This window comes from Gorilla gorilla, chromosome 14 (genome assembly GCF_029281585.2).
Source record: "Gorilla gorilla gorilla isolate KB3781 chromosome 14, NHGRI_mGorGor1-v2.1_pri, whole genome shotgun sequence".
In the NCBI taxonomy this organism is placed as follows: Eukaryota; Metazoa; Chordata; class Mammalia; order Primates; family Hominidae; genus Gorilla; species Gorilla gorilla.
The window spans coordinates 26,542,022-26,559,252 of NC_073238.2; the positions used below are offsets into that span (position 1 = coordinate 26,542,022).

At 35.3% G+C, this 17,231-nt stretch overlaps 1 protein-coding gene across 15 annotated transcripts in view; it reads left to right on the top strand.

The window, feature by feature from the left end:
- Positions 1-17,231, top strand: part of LOC101144369 (protein FRG1-like) — a 55,705-nt gene that overhangs the window by 4,682 nt on the left and 33,792 nt on the right. For 12 of the 15 annotated variants that reach the window (XM_055359525.2, XM_055359528.2, XM_063697138.1 and 9 more), the window contains 4 exons: positions 6,359-6,484; positions 7,266-7,323; positions 9,114-9,228; positions 11,463-11,567. In XM_055359525.2, the coding sequence (XP_055215500.1) occupies positions 6,415-6,484; positions 7,266-7,323; positions 9,114-9,228; positions 11,463-11,567 (348 nt within the window). In that variant the 5' untranslated portion in view covers positions 6,359-6,414. Of the gene's footprint in view, positions 1-6,358; positions 6,485-7,265; positions 7,324-9,113; positions 9,229-11,462; positions 11,568-17,231 lie in introns of those variants that run through there. The other 3 variants (XM_055359517.2, XM_055359518.2, XM_055359519.2) reach the window with 3 other exon arrangements.

Here is a 17,231-nt window from a genome sequence, read left to right on the forward strand (position 1 = left end):
TTCATTCTGCCATTGAATAACATTGGTTTCATTTTCGACTTTTAAACTAACTTTACATCCCTGAGATAAACCCCACTTGGTTGTGGTGCGTTGTCTTTTGGGATATTGCTAGATTTGACTTCTAGGTGTTCGTTTTTCTTCTTTATAAGATTTCTATATTGGTGTTGATGGGAGATATTGGACTTTTGTATCCTTTTCTTGTAATGGCTTTATTTGATTTTGGTGTCAAGGTGATATTGGGTGTCATAAAATTAGATGGGAAGTGCTGTCTCCTTCCCTGTTTTTGGAAATAGCTGTGTAAGATCGGTATGATTTCTTCTTTACATGTTTGATAGGATTTACCAGTGAAGTCATCTGAACCTAGAGGGTTTTGTTTGGTTTGGTTTTAGTTTTTTGTGGGAAAATTAAGATTTTTTAAGAGATATTTTCAGATTTTTGTGTTGTCAGTTTTGGTAATTTGTGTCTTTTAGGAAAATTTCATTTCATCCAAGTTGTTGGATTTATTGGCATAAAATTGTTCAGAATATTCCTTTAATATCCTTTTAATGTCTGTAGAATCTAATCTGTATTGCAGTCTCTTCATATTGGTAATTTTTGTTGTTTCCACTTTTTCCTGGATTAGTCAGTCTAGCTGGAGGTTTATCAATTCTTTATAAGATCATTTATTTTAGATCATTAATGATCTTTTAGTACGGGGGTATTCAATCTTTTAGCTTCCTTGGGCCACAATGGAAGGAGAATTGTCTTGGGCCACAGATAGAATACACTAACGATAAGCTGATGAGCCAAAAAAAAAAAAAAGCAAAAAATTTCATAATGTGTCAAGAAAGTTTATGAATTTGTGTTGGGCTGCATTCAAAGCTGGCTTGGGCCACATGCAGCCCTCAGGTTGGACAAGCTTGTTTCAACATTACTTATTTTCTCTTTTTTTCATGTTTTATTTCATTTATTTTTAGTCTTTTTTTTTCCTCCCTTTAACTTATTTTCAGTTTACTTTGCTCTTGTTTTATTGCTTCTTAAGAAGGGAGTTAGATCTCCTCATTCCATGTTAGTTTTAGTTATAGTCAACACATTTTGTTTTCATTTTCATTCCATTCAAAATATCATCTAGTTTTCCTTGTGATTTTTCTTTTCATGGACACTTGAGTTATTTAAAAGTGTACTGTTTTTAATTTCTACTACATAGAGATATTATAGGTATGATATTGTTGCTGATTTCTAATATAGTATAGTTGGAGAACATACTTTCTTAGTGAATTTCCATGTACACTAGAAAAGGATATGTATTCTGCAGATGTTGGTTCAGGTTTTTTTTTTTTTTTTTTTTTTTTTGAGATGAAGTCTCGCTCTGTTGCCCAGCAGGCCGGAGTGCAGTGGCATGATCTTGGCTCACTACAGCCTCTGCCCCCCAGGTTCAAGTGATTCTCCTGGTTCAGCCTCCGGAGGAACTGGAATTACAGGCACCTGCCACCATGCCTGGCTAATTTTTTTTATATTTTTAATAGAGGCAGGATTTCACCACGTTGGCCAAGCTGGTCTCAAACTCCTGACCTCAGGGGATTCGCCTGCCTCGGCCTCCCAAAGTGCTGGGATTACGGGCATGAGCTGTGGCGCCTGGTAGTTCATTGTTTTTTAGATGTCAGTTATATCAACTGGTGGAGCTTGTGACTATGCACATCTTCTGGGTCCTTACTGATTTTTCACTCATCCTACTATGTATTGAGAGTTATGTTAAAATCTCCAGCTGTAATTCTAGATCTGTCTACTTGAACAGTTTTTGCTTAAAGTATTTTGAAGCTGTCATGTGTACACATTTAGGATTGTTAAGTCTTTCTTATAAATTCAGTCTTTCATTTTCGTAACATTTTAACCTTTATTTCTGTTAAATGTCTTGATGCCTAGTTAAATTATTTGACCACCCTTTTGCTCCTGTTAAGCCTGGGCCTTTGTTAGTTTGTGCTTATTTATTAGTTTTTTGCCTGTAGACTTAGACAGTGACTCTTACTCTAGGAAAGTTTCATCCTCATGGGCCTCAGCCACATGTTCTAGGTATATTTGGTGAGTTCTCTCCACTCTGCTATGTCCCAAATTTGTGTGATCTCTGGCATCTCCAGTCAGCCCTCAGAAGTGCCAGCCACTCTGCATGGGCCTTGTGGAGCCTGCCTACTGTATGCACTCCCCCCAGCCCTTGGCCCCAGACCTGCAGAGAAGAACTTTTGCATACTCTTTTGAGGCCTCACCTGTATGTTGTTCCCTCTTCTCCAGTACCTTATTCTATAAACTCCAAACATGTTAGCACTGCAAGACTCTCAGCTTAGTGACAGTGACATTGCCTCATTTTTGGAGGTCTCTACCGCTCTCTGCGTGGTCAAGAAACTGCCATTGGGCAGAAAACAGAAGTGTGTGTTAGATTTGCCTCCTGTGTTTTCCTGTTCTCAAATATCACAGTCCTGTTCTGCCTGTGTTCCAATCCCCAAAAACAGTTCTGTCAAATATTCTATCCAGTTTCAGTTTTCTCATTGGTCATGATGGGAGGGCAAGTCCATCTTGGCTGGAAGAGGAAGTCCTTCTGCGTCTTTTTCTCTTTGTCCTTCCACCTTCTTTTGCATTGTGGATTTTCTAAACTCGCCGTAAAAATAAGCATGTGCCTATTTGTGAAGGGAAAGAAAAAAACCTTTTAATTTTTTAAAGCTGTTCTGTTGGTTCCTCACAAGGATCTGAAGGGATTGGTAAATAGGATGAAAGAAACTCTGTCTTTCACATGGAGAATACCATGTGTGACATTAATAAAAATGAGCATGTCTGTAAGCAAATAGTTTCACTGAGCTCTGCTAGATTCAGAAGCAACTGACTTACAACATCGTAGTTTGCAAAACACAGATTTGATTTACCCAGGAACTAAAGCTAAGTAAGCTATGGGTTAATAGAAGGTCTGTGAAGGGTACTTAGACTACAGTAAGATTTGGGAATAAAATTCCATTTCCAAATCTAAGATATATCATTCCTTTGTGCCAAGCACATAATGAAGGTAGAGATTTAAGGGGGCCCTTAGCACAGAAGCACTGGGTTAGTCAGAAGGTGAGGTGAGCTCTCTCACAGCCTTGATGCTAGAATGAGGGTGCCCTGGGAGTATCTTAACAGCCATGACACTGGTGCATCGGGCCATTTTTTTTTTTTTTTTTTTTTTTGAGACAGGCTCTTGCTTTGTTGCTCAGGCTGGAGTGCAGTGACATGATCATGGCTCAGTGCACCCTAGACCTTGTAGGCTCAAGCAATCCTCTCACCTCAGACTCCCGAGTAGCTGAGACCACAGGCTTGTACCACCATACCCAGCTAATTTCTTAATTTTTTTGTAGAGATGGGGGTCTCCTTTTGTTGCCTAGGCTGATTTTGAACTCCTGGGCTTAAGTGATTCTTCTGCTTCCACCTCTCAAAGTGCTGGATTACAAGCATGCCAGACATATGGAAACATTCTCAACTATGTGAAAATATGTGAAAAGCTTTGTTATGCATTGTGAGACAACACAGCGGGAATATTTCACCATCTGCCTACGGTTTAAAAGGAAACAACTTTAAGCATGTGTCTAAATAGCAAGTAATGTTTTACAGCGGATTCTCTTAAATTCAGCTTGGGCGTCTGCAGCATATACACAGCTTGAGCTGTAACCTGACGTAGAGACAGGCAACTTCAGTGCCCACTGTTCTTAGGATCCACTGCTTTTTCGCAGCTAAAATCCCCGAGTGGCACCGTTAAGTATTGTGTTATGTTACTTTAGTCGCTAAACATATAAGCATACCTCCAAAGGTTGAATGTAGGCCACTTGCAGAAAGTAGGCAGAATGCTCACATTTAATTCTTGATGATACTGTGTTTAGCTTTCTTATTCTTTGAAATCTCATTGAGAAGAAATACTGGCATCTGCTGAAAGTAATTTCTTTTTCAGTTGACAATATTATAAGTAATGTTATTGTATCATTTTCCTACTTGGACAGAGGGTGAAAATTTTGAGGAGCTTCTCTGCCAGAAATTTCTGCTTCATTTGCAAAACATTAATGAGATATTATATTTAAATGATTTTATTTAATATTAAGTGTACTTGGTGAACGTGGCATAGAACATACAAAATAAACCTAATTTAAAATTATTAACTATTATGTTTATAAGAAAGACTTGCTAATCATAACACTGTTCATAATGATTCTGAATAAAGCATTATTTCCTTTACTGAAAACAATTGTAGCTATAACTCAATCACCTAAATTGTCATTAGTTTTATTGCTTTCTAATCGTCTTTAGCTGAAATTTTAATTTTGATTAATTTTCTTTTTCTGCATTGGTTTTGTGTGTGTGTGGAGGTAAAATATACAGAATATAGAATTTGCCAATTTTTCTATTTTTACGTGTACACTTCAGTGGCATTTAAATACATGCACCATTTTACCTTCCCACCAGCATTGCAGAGGGTTTCAGTTTCTCCACATCCTGCCCAACATTTGTTTTTCTGGTTTTCTTGGTTTCTGTTTTTTGTTTGTTTTGATAATAGCATTCTAATGGGTGTGAAGTGGCATTGCATTATGGTTTTGATTTATATTTGCCTAGTGACTAGTGATGTTGAGCGTCTTTTTGAGTGCTTATTGACCATTTGTATATCATCTTTGGAGAAATGTCCGTGTATATCCTTTGCCCAGTTTTGAATTGTGGTATTTGTCTTTTTGGAGTTCTCTATATAGTCTGGATATTAATTCCTTATAATGTATGTAGTTTACAAATATTGTCTCCATTCTCTGGGTTACCTTTTACTCTGTTGACAGTGGTTCTTGATGCACAAAAGTTTTTAATTCTGATGAAGTCCAGTTTGTCTGTGTTTTCTTTTGTTGCCTGTGCCTTTGATGTTCTATATAAGAAATCATTGCCAAATTCATTGTCGTGAAGCTTTCCCCATTTTCTTCTAAAAGTTTTCTAACTTTAGCTCTTACATTTAGGTCTTTGGTCTATGTTAAGTTACTTTTTGTATTTGGTGTTAGATAAGGGTCCAACTTCATTTTAGCTAAAATTTTATATATTTTAAAATTGATTATGAAAAGCATGAAATGTTTAGTTGAATAGAAAATTTTGTGCAGTGGAATTAACTGAATCTTTAAAACCTTTTTATTATGGAAATATCCAAACTAATCCATACATAGAAGAATATAATGAGTCCCCCATGTGCCCAGGCCCCAGCATTAATTATCAATATTTTGCCAATCTCGTTTCATTTCATAAACACTCCCACACACAATTTTTCCTAGAAAATTTTAAGTAAAATCACAGATATTACATCATTTTACCCATAAGCGCATAAATGTACATTTCTTAACGTAGTATGTCTTTCTCTCATCACCTGTTTTGTTCTTTACTTTTATACTTTATACTATGTCATTATCAGACCTTGTAAAATTAACAAGTATTCCTTAATATGTCATATCCAGTTAATGATTGACTCATTTCTACTCTAGTTAAAGTACAATTTAGAAGGAGGTTTGAGGATATTTTTTAACGTTAAGATATAAACTTTTATGACAACTGCTAAAATAATTTTTGCTAGAATCTAACATTTCTATTGGCAAATTGGAAATTAGTATACATAGACATAGATTCTGCTCATTTTACTTTCAATCTAAAATCGTAGTTAAGATTACTGGCCAGGCGCAGTGGCTCACACCTGTAATCCTAGCACTTTGGGAGGCAGAGGCGGGTGGATCACGAGGTCAGCATTATGATAGGCATTGCCTCTGGAAAGCAGGCATGAATAGATGGCTGGGGTCTATCATGAGAGAGACCGTTCTCCATATATCACTTTGTACCTTCACATGTTGCCTTTTGTTTTGTTTTGGTCTTTTTTTGAGACAGGACCTTGCTCTGTCACTCAGGCTAGAGTGCAGTGGCGTGATCATAGCTCACTATAACCTTGAACTCCTGGGCTCAAGTGATCCTCTTTCCCAGCTCCCCGAGTAGCTGGGTTTACAGGCATGCACCCCCATGCCTGGCTGTATGTTGCTATTTTGTATTTTAAAACCCTAATCCTGACTGTGCTGGTAGTCGCATGAATCTGTGCACATACATGCAAACAAGTACATGTAAAACTGGTGAAATCTGAATAAGCTTCATGGATTATATCAGTGTCAGTTTCCTGATTCTAACAATGTATGATACTTATGCAAGATGTCATCATTGAGACAAAGAGAGTAAAGGATATGTGAGATCTTTGTATTATTTCTTACGACTGCAAAATAAAAAGTTTTTAAAACTAAGTTATAATAAAAAAGAACTCTGTGTCAAAACCAAAATATAAAGTAGAAATATCAATTTTATTTTTTAGGAATCTGGTGGACAGTAACAAACTTTGGTGAAATTTCAGGAACCATAGCCATTGAAATGGATGAGGGAACCTATATACATGCACTCGACAATGGACTTTTTACCCTGGGAGCTCCACACAAAGAAGGTTTGTGTCTGGAAGGGAAGATCCTGCCAGAAGTGTAGATTTTAGGACATTCATTCACTTAGGCCAAACTCTAACTAGTCTCAAACATTTTCCAAAGGAATGGAACCATTGCATTTGACTCTTCCATTTTTTTTTAATTCCTTAATATTTACCAGCCATTGGCAAGTCCCTCTTTCTAATATAAGCATTTGAAAACATTCCGTGTAGTTCCAGAAGAGTATCTTTGGAAATCAAAAGAATATGAATAATTAAAATAGTAAGTGGAAGGAAAAAGGAAAACCTATTTGAGTCAAACATGTTTGAATTACTTTTTTATTCAGACCTATTACCAAAACTAACCTGGGTGCATTTAACAATTTGAAGTTTCCTCATTTCCTTTAGCCCATTAGAGGAAGCACTAATGAGATACGAAGTAATTAGAAGATAAAAAGCAGTATCATTTGGTCAGCAAGGCCATCCATTGAATAAATGAAAGCATTTAGCTTTTTTAAATAAGTGCTTATTTATGACTGTATTTTAAAACATAAAGAGAAGCTATCTCGAAAGTTATTAAATAAACATTATATCACCCTATCTTACTCAGTGTATAAAATTAGCACTGTAGTTAAAAGAAGGTAAAATAGATCTTGATTCCAAAGATACAGTATTACAATGACATCAGTATATCTGAATATTCTTACATTTAATTGCAGAAGAAAATAGCCACATTTTTAAAGCAAAATAATGTCTTTATATTTATAGCAAACGTCAAATTTATTTTCAAATGTTTTCTCTCCAATAGTTGATGAGGGTCCTAGTCCTCCAGAGCAGCTTACGGCTGTCAAATTATCTGATTCCAGGTGAGCTTATGTTGTAATATAATTAGTAACCAGTGATTTTAAAAATTTAATTGTATTCATTAAAAATTTTAGCATCTGTCTTAAGCCCACGGTAATTTTGATATAACAAATGAAATAGCTTTTTTGAGAAGTAGATTTTGTGATCTACTTTTAGTGGATTTCCTATCAATATATAATGCTAGGCTGGAAAAAAGATATGTAAGTTAAAAAATGAAGATTAATAATTTCACACACCAAATAAGATAGATTAAAAATATATATCAAATAGTACAAAACCTGGTTCACTGTTGGTATGATATTTAAACTCACTGTTTGGAAGTCTAAAGACAAACAGAAGACTAAAAAAAGGAATATTGTTGAAACCAGCAGAGAATGTTACAGTATCATAATGACCAAAAGAATATTTTTACTCACTATTGTTACAGTTATTTTATAAATTAACCTTTTTTATTCTCACCTTGTGCAGAAGTATAGAATGATTCTTTGGGTAAAAGATACTGAAAGTGAATTTACATATTTTAGTAATTGGTTACATCAACATGATAATGATTTCTGTTATACAATCATTAACGTATAAAGGAGTAAAAGTCAATTCTGGCATCCGAGGAGATTCTTGGTAAGGTAAAAGAAATCATAATTTTAAAAAATCACGTTAAGATGATTATTTCTATTCTTTCTTTGAAAGACTGATAAGTAGGGTGAAAGACAAAGAATAAAAGCAGAGGAAGAAAAAATTCAATAGTTTTAAACTGCTTTACAATTATAAACAGAAAAGGATTATAAAGAAAATCAACTGACAAATGAGGAAAATATTTGCAACAATCTTAATAGGCAGTGAGTTCTTACTGTTCAAATGTATTTTGTATAGAATTCATAGCACTGAAGACCCCAGTAGAAAAATTGTGAACAATCAGATCTGAATAGAAAAATGGACAAGGGACATTACCAGATAATCTAAAAAGTAAAAAGGAAAGGAAAAGAAAAACAATTGTTATTCTAGTTAACTACTAAAATGCAAATTAATAGGATACTGTTTTTTTCATATCAGGTTTTCGAGTATTTTTTTAGAGTAATAATGTTTAAAAAAAAATCCATGATACAAAACATACTCTGTTAATTTGAGGTAAGAATGTAAATGGAAGCAGCATTTTCTGGAAAACAGTTTGATGACATAATTTTAGTAATTTATTATTGAAGTTTATAACTAAAGAGGTATAATTGAAGAATGATGAATTTTGAAAATATTTGTTATGTAATATATAAAGTACAATGTTTATATTAAAAAAGCAAAATATAAAACTAAATTTAAATCTGCAGTGTACAATATGGCAACAACCAGTCACATGTAGCTTTTTTTTTTTTTGAAGGCACATAGTCTCACTGTGTCACCCAGGCTGGAGGACAGTGGTGTGATCATAGCTCACTATAACCTCAAATTTCTGAGCTAAAGCACTCCTCCTGCATCAGCCTCCCAAGTAGCTGGTATTACATGTGCGCACCACCATGCCCAGCTAACTTTTTAGATTTTTTGTAGAGATGGGGTCTCACTATGTTGTCCAGGCTGATCTTGAACTTCTTGCCTCAAGCAATTCTCCCATTGCCTTCCCAAAGCACAGAGATTACAGGAGTGAGTCACCACTCAGCCACATGCATCTTTTGAACACTTGGAATATGTCCAGTCTGAAATTTTAGATATGTACACACCCACACACATACACATGTCCTGTTTTGATGCCCTATAATTAATTTTCTCTCAGTTTTTAACTTTTATCTATCTTATTAATGTACAGAATCACCCTGAAATCTGGCTATGGAAAATATCTTGGTATAAATTCAGGTGAACTTGTTGTTGGGCGTTCAGATGCAATTGGACCAAGAGAACAATGGGAACCAGTCCTTAAAAATGTAAGTGCTGTTATTGTTTATAAAAACTCCTTGTTAATTTAACAGAAAGTCTGTAACAGTCAATCATAACATATTTAAAAAGAAAAAGTAGGATGCAATAGTATAATACATTAAATAGGAATAAATCGGTAAGAACATAGAGCCTTAAAGAGGTCTCAAAATATAGTGCAACAAAAATAGCATTAGTACTTTTGCCCACAATTATTTCTGTATACCCTTAGTGCCTAGATATGGATCTCATTTCCATTGAAGAACCAGTCAATTTTAGGTCACAGAGTAGGAAAACAGAATAGTTCCTAAGTATCTTCTTTGTAGCAGAAATCATGGATGCTTTCAGAAACATTACAGACTGTAAGCGAACAGCGGAGCTAGCTAAGACCAAGTTGTGACAATTTGCATATAAAATATAAATAATAATAGTTCATTGAAGTAAATTATCTCTAAAAGACTTTCAGTTCATAAGCTTAAAATAGTGTATGAAAAGATTTAATATAAGAAAAAAGATAGTATACTAATTCTTAATTTTAGTAAGTAGTTGTAGTATATGGATGTTTTGTTAAATCTTTGTTGATACAGAATACATAATTTCCTTTTTCTGTGTGAGAAGTAAAGATTGAACAAAAATATGTGAGTGCTAAACTGTCTTTAAAAAGTAGATAACTATATCAAAAACAGTAAGGACCAGTGGGCACCAAGCAGAACAAGCAAATAGAAGATAAGCTCAGCCTTTGAGTAGCAGCTTTGGTAGTATACAATAATGAACTGAAAATAGGAACTCAGCAGTGTTTTCTAAGATGACAGATTAAACAAACATCCCACCAGAAAGAGGTAATCACTTAGACTAATTTCCTCATCCCCTAGGATAAAATCTTAAGTCAGTGACTTGAAAAGTATTTTGACCCAATCCATTGAGAAATGCATTTTTACATTGCAGCCCAGCACACACATATGTATAACTGAAGCAAGAGTTGTACTTAACAATACTTACTTATCCATGTGTTATGCACTTTGACATTTCTTATTCTCTTTTACCATTCCTCTGTGTGTCTGTGTGTTTTCCTTTCCCCCCCACCCACCCAATACCATTCAGGAAACACTGCATTGATTTCACTACCTGCTAATGTGTTGCAACCCGTTTGAGATGATCCTACTAGTTACGATGAGATGCTTCTAATAAAAGTTACACCAGTAGAAAATGCCAATATTTCATAAGGCCAGGATGATGACTTAGATAGTACTAATAATACAACACTTTAGGAAACTTCATTTCATTTTATTTTTAGGAAGGACACTAAGTTTCAAAAATTTAAATTTAAATGAAAGAGGGTCTTAAAATTCTCTTGCAAAAAGGACTCAGCTGAATAATCTGTGACACAGGTTTAAATCGCCTTGGTTCCAGGGCTCACCCGGAGCCATCCAGGTGAGAGACCACCCAGCCCTTGTGACTTGACTAAGAAATTAAATCGATGTTATCAGCACGTTTTTAACTGGATGTGATATAAGGTTAACATATTTTATAATCATTGTATTTATAAATATTTTGTCTAAATGTTATGGTATTCCAAGTTTTCCAAAAGAATCAACCAAATACAAGTTATACATAAACGTTATATTTGTTACGGGAGTTAAGCTAACCAAATTTATAACCCAGATTTAGATACACAAGAAAATCAGTTTTTAAAGTTTTGTTTAATAGAAAGCAGTGTAATACATCAAACATTAAACAACTAAAAATGTATATGAATATTTATTTTCACACATGAAAGTCCCTCAGACATTGATTCTTAAATTAAAAACACCAAAGGCATTGTATATACCTTTTCATGTTTTCTAATTGTGAAGAAAATAAATTTTACTTAAAATGCTAATATTTGTACAAAGTATGCATTCATAATTATGTTCTCCTCTTTAAAGTTAATTTTTCAAACAGAACTAAATCAGTTTTATCTTCAGCAGGTCTTTTAGAAAGGAAGCAATCCTACCTCATCTAATTAGAATAGTCCTACTAGGAAGATACGCTACAAATATTTATTGTGGTAATCTCTGAATAGTAAAATGAAAGGTGATTTTGGTTTCCTTTTCTATATGTTCTTGTATTATATTTTTCAGGTTTTTCTCTAAGTTCTTTTCTGTGATTTTTAAATCAGGGAGGAAAAATTAATTCAGTGTAAACACTTAATGTTTCTTCTACAAGAAGAATTCTCATGGCTATTTTGTTATTTTGTTTCACTTAGGGGAAAATGGCTTTGTCGGCCTCAAATAGCTGCTTTATTAGATGCAGTAAAGCAGGGGACATAGAAGCACAAAGTAAAACAGCAGGAGAAGAAGAAATGATCAAGGTAATGATGACATTTTATACAGATGACTGCATTCACACACGCGATGTGACTGTATCTCTTTAAAATGTTAAGTCATCATTTACAGTCACTTTAAAGATTTGTTAATGGCTTTTTATAATGTGGTGTTTCAAATAGAGTCATTTTTAATTATAAATCCCATAGTTGATGGCTTGTTTATACAATGTGGTAGAGAAATCAGTGCATCTAGGAGCTACCTTGCCATTATCTCCATGGATTAGTATCTTTTTCTGGTAGTTCCACATGCTCTTTTTAAGCTTTCATTTTCTTGTTTTCTTGCTTGTACTTTAAAATCTAATTTTTAAAATAGATAACGTGTACACGTGGTCCAACATTTTTAAATAAAAGCATATGAAGTTGAAGACATATGCCTGCCATGCATCTTACTCACCTGTTTCCCACCTCCTTTTCCTCTTTCCCTTTGTTTTTTTTTATAGCCTCCTAAAATTTCTTTATAAACATATGAATATATTTATAATTTTCAACTGTTTTGCACTAAAGGCAGCCTCCTCTATAGTCTTCTCGACTTTGATTTTTTTTCCTTAAAATTGTATCTTGGAGAGTTTTCTACTATTAGTTTGAATGTAGAAAGTTTTCTCTTTTTCTTGCTTTTCCTCTCTTTCTCTCTTTCTCTTTTTTAACAGCTACATAATATTCCATTTTAGGGATGTACCTTTATTTAGTCTGTTGTAGATGGAAATTTAGGCTGTTTCCAGTCTTTTGCTCTTATAAACAGTGCTGAAGTACATAATATTGAATATGCATCAATTTGTATATGTGCGGGTGGACTTGAAGATAAATTTCCAGAAGCAGAATTACCAGGTCGGGGTATACACGTTTGTATTTATGTAATGCTTGAGCTTCTGTGATGATAATCACTCTATGAAACATAAAAAAATCATAGCAGAACTTCTGGGGCCTTAGCCCTTACATTTTAAAAATATTTTTATTAATAGTACCCATCTTCTTTGCATTAGGAGAAACATGAATCACATAAAACATGATTTTATTTTATTTTTAAAATTTGTTTGCATCACTAAGCTGGAAATAAAAGTTCCTTATTCCAGGCTAAATTCCCTCATCCATAGTCAGACGCATTAGCTATTGCACCAGTAGACTGTGGCCTCCCTAATTCTACTCTTTGTTTTACATCATTGTAAATGTTATACAGACATCTTCATTTCAAGGTGAAATTCTAAATAATACTGTTAATATAACCTAGATTAATCAGGTAGTTAACTGGAATGTGATGAAAACATTTAAGGCTTAATTTTTTAGACTTACAAAAGCCACTGATCTTTAATGATAAACATATACCAGGATGTGTCTAAAGAATAACTCCCCCCTTCTTGACACATGGCTTTTCTGTGTCTTGGCATTCCATCGCAGTACTGAGCATCCTGAACCTTGCTTTGTTTGTCTCTGTTGGGAATCACAGGTTTCATCCAGTCTGACCCAGGTTTGCTCTGTAAGGCATTGTGGGGGCCAGAGTGGAAGGGTCTAAGAGAGGGGGCAAATGCCTTTTCTAAAATGCCCTTCGTTCTTATAATTACAGCATAAAAATTAATGTTACATTTTTCTCTACTACCAGTGTAATTTAAAAGCATCTATCAATTCTCTGTACGTGCTTCATGTTAGATTTCCGGTCATATGTTTGATTTTCTTTTTAGAATAGTCTTGATTTCAGATAATTTCAAATCTAAAGCTCAAACAATTTCAATCTAAAATGTAGGTTTTTCTTACAGTTAGAGAAGTGAAATGTTATATTTTTTCGTTGCATGCATCCGGCACATGCGTTGTAGTCTTGAATTTCCATAATGCTCCTGTGAGGTGGATGTGAGCTCAGCCTTACAGACAGGAAGACAGCCTCTGACCCTCCTTACATCCTAGTGGTTTTTGTCAGTCAGTTCATGGAAATCACAGTGATTTCAAGGTGTGGTAAGACAGGATGTGTACCCAGGCCCAGCTGACTCCAGAGGCTGCTCTCAGTATTTCATAGCACATTGCTTCTCAGGAAACAGGTCATTGAGGAAATGCAGATGGGTTTGTGATTACATTTAATTTTATTTATTTATATTTTATTGTATCATGTGTAAATTGTTTTTCATCTGGATATCATCACAAAAGTGTTATTGAAGGCAACAATTACAAGTATATGTGCAGTGCTTTGCACTTATACAAAGATACAAAGATACTTACACAAAGATGGCGTTTTTCACAATTTAAAGCAATTTTCAGATGAAATACAAAGTTTTCTGGGTCTCTTTGGTTAGTCAAGTACTTGGAAGCTCTGAACAGTGATTATTTAGGACTCTTTTCATACCGTTTAATTGCAGGCTCTGCTAATCTCTGTCAGCCCTTCACCTTTATGACCTTGCCTTATCTACCAGAACACAGATCCCTCTTACTAAAGGTAGCATTGTGTTACAGGCCCTAGCAGGGAATGTTTTCAGGTCTGGGACCCCTCTAATCAAAACTGTCACAAAGATGTCATTGGCACAAACACGTTATTTGTCATCACTTTCTAAGCAGCCCTGGAACTGGACTCTGGCCACAGAGATCATTTAGGAGACATGAGTCCTTACCATTGCCAATTGCCTGTTCTGTGGGCGATCCTAATTGTTGAATGCAGATCAATTAACTTATGACATGTGATAGTAAACATCTGTCCAAACTTAGGAGAATATAAGAAGCCAGTAAGAGAGGTGGGTTCCAATTAATTAAAAACAAGTTGTGTAATGTTAAAAGTTTTAATACTTTGATAATAGTCTGTGCAATGTAAAATAGCTATTAAGCTTTCAGTCTGATCAAATGAACACTTGTCTACTAGGGATAATTTGATCCTAGTGTATTCACTTGGAGGACAAAATTAAATGAATGATTTCTTTATTGCCTAGCAGGATCTGATGTGTAAAATGTTTCTGAAATAATTTTGTCTGTAGTGTTTCTGACACAAGGGCTGCGGAGGAAGCATGTGATAGCACTTACTCATATAGATTATATATATGAATTAAAAACGCATAGCCAGAACCTGTCTTTTTCTGAATATAGTTGCTCAGTTAATTTTTTCTTCTGCATAAGAAATCATCTCGAATATTCTTTTTTTTTTATTATACTTTAAGTTTTAGGGTACATGTGCACATTGTGCAGGTTAGTTACATATGTATACATGTGCCATTCTGGTGCGCAGCACCCACTAACTCGTCATCTAGCATTAGGTATATCTCCCAATGCTATCCCTCCCCCCTCCCCCCACCCCACAGCAGTCCCCAGAGTGTAATATTCCCCTTTCTGTGTCCATGTGATCTCATTGTTCAGTTCCCACCTATGAGTGAGAATATGCGATGTTTGGTTTTTTGTTCTTGCGATAGTTTACTGAGAATGATGTTTTCCAATTTCATCCATGTCCCTACAAAGGACATGAACTCATCATTTTTTATGGCTGCATAGTATTCCATGGTGTATATGTGCCACATTTTCTTAATCCAGTCTATCATTGTTGGACATTTGGGTTGGTTCCAAGTCTTTGCTATTGTGAATAATGCCGCAATAAACATACGTGTGCATGTGTCTTTATAGCAGCATGATTTATAGTCCTTTGGGTATATACCCAGTAATGGGATGGCTGGGTCAAATGTTATTTCTAGTTCTAGATCCCTGAGGAATCGCCACACTGACTTCCACAATGGTTGAACTAGTTTACAGTCCCACCAACAGTGTAAAAGTGTTCCTATTTCTCCACATCCTCTCCAGCACCTGTTGTTTCCTGACTTTTTAATGATTGCCATTCTAACTGGTGTGAGATGATATCTCATAGTGGTTTTGATTTGCATTTCTCTGATGGCCAGGGATGATGAGCATTTTTTCATGTGTTTTTTGGCTGCATAAATGTCTTCTTTTGAGAAGTGTCTGTTCATGTCCTTCGCCCACTTTTTGATGGGGTTGTTTGTTTTTTTCTTGTAAATTTGTTTGAGTTCATTGTAGATTCTGGATATTAGCCCTTTGTCAGATGAGTAGGTTGCAAAAATTTTCTCCCATTCTGTAGGTTGCCTGTTCACTCTGATGGAAGTTTCTTTTGCTGTGCAGAAGCTCTTTAGTTTAATTAGATCCCATTTGTCAATTTTGTCTTTTGTTGCCATTGCTTTTGGTGTTTTGGACATGAAGTCCTTGTCCATGCCTATGTCCTGAATGGTAATGCCTAGGTTTTCTTCTAGGGTTTTTATGGTTTTAGGTCTAACGTTTAAATCTTTAATCCATCTTGAATTAATTTTTGTATAAGGTGTAAGGAAGGGATCCAGTTTCAGCTTTCTGCATATGGCTAGCCAGTTTTCCCAGCACCATTTATTAAATAGGGAATCCTTTCCCCATTGCTTGTTTTTCTCAGGTTTGTCAAAGATCAGATAGTTGTAGGTATGTGGCGTTATTTCTGAGGGTTCTGTTCTGTTCCATTGATCTATATCTCTGTTTTGGTACCAGTACCATGCTGTTTTTGTTACTGTAGCCTTGTAGTATAGTTTGAAGTCAGGTAGTGTGATGCCTCCAGCTTTGTTCTTTTGGCTTAGGATTGACTTGGCGATGCGGGCTCTTTTTTGGTTCCATGTGAACTTTAAAGTAGTTTTTTCCAATTCTGTAAAGAAAGTCATTGGTAGCTTGATGGGGATGGCATTGAATCTGTAAATGACCTTGGGAAGTATGGCCATTTTCACGATATTGATTCTTCCTACCCATGAGCATGGAATGTTCTTCCATTTGTTTGTATCCTCTTTTATTTCCTTGAGCAGTGGTTTGTAGTTCTCCTTGAAGAGGTCCTTCACATCCCTTGTAAGTTGGATTCCTAGGTATTTTATTCTCTTTGAAGCAATTGTGAATGGGAGTTCACTCATGATTTGGCTCTCTGTTTGTCTGTTGTTGGTGTATAAGAATGCTTGTGACTTTTGTACATTGATTTTGTATCCTGAGACTTTGATGAAGTTGCTTATCAGCTTAAGGAGATTTTGTTCTGAGACAATGGGGTTTTCTAGATAAACAATCATGTCGTCTGCAAACAGGGACAATTTGACTTCCTCTTTTCCTAATTGAATACCCTTTATTTCCTTCTCCTGCCTAATTGCCCTGGCCAGAACTTCCAACACTTTGTTGAATAGGAGTGGTGAGAGAGGGCATCCCTGTCTTGTGCCAGTTTTCAAAGGGAATGCTTCCAGTTTTTGCCCATTCAGTATGATATTGGCTGTGGGTTTGTCATAGATAGCTCTTATTATTTTGAAATACGTCCCATCAATACCTAATTTATTGAGAGTTTTTAGCATGAAGGGTTGTTGAATTTTGTCAAAGGCCTTTTCTGCATCTATTGAGATAATCATGTGGTTTTGTCTTTGGCTCTGTTTATATGCTGGATTACATTTATTGATTTGCGTATATTGAACCAGCCTTGCATCCCAGGGATGAAGCCCACTTGATCATGGTGGATAAGCTTTTTGATGTGCTGCTGGATTCGGTTTGCCAGTATTTTATTGAGGATTTTTGCATCAATGTTCATCAGGGATATTGGTCTAAAATTCTCTTTTTTGGTTGTGTCTCTGCCCGGCTTTGGTATCAGAATGATGCTGGCCTCATAAAATGAGTTAGGGAGGATTCCCTCTTTTTCTA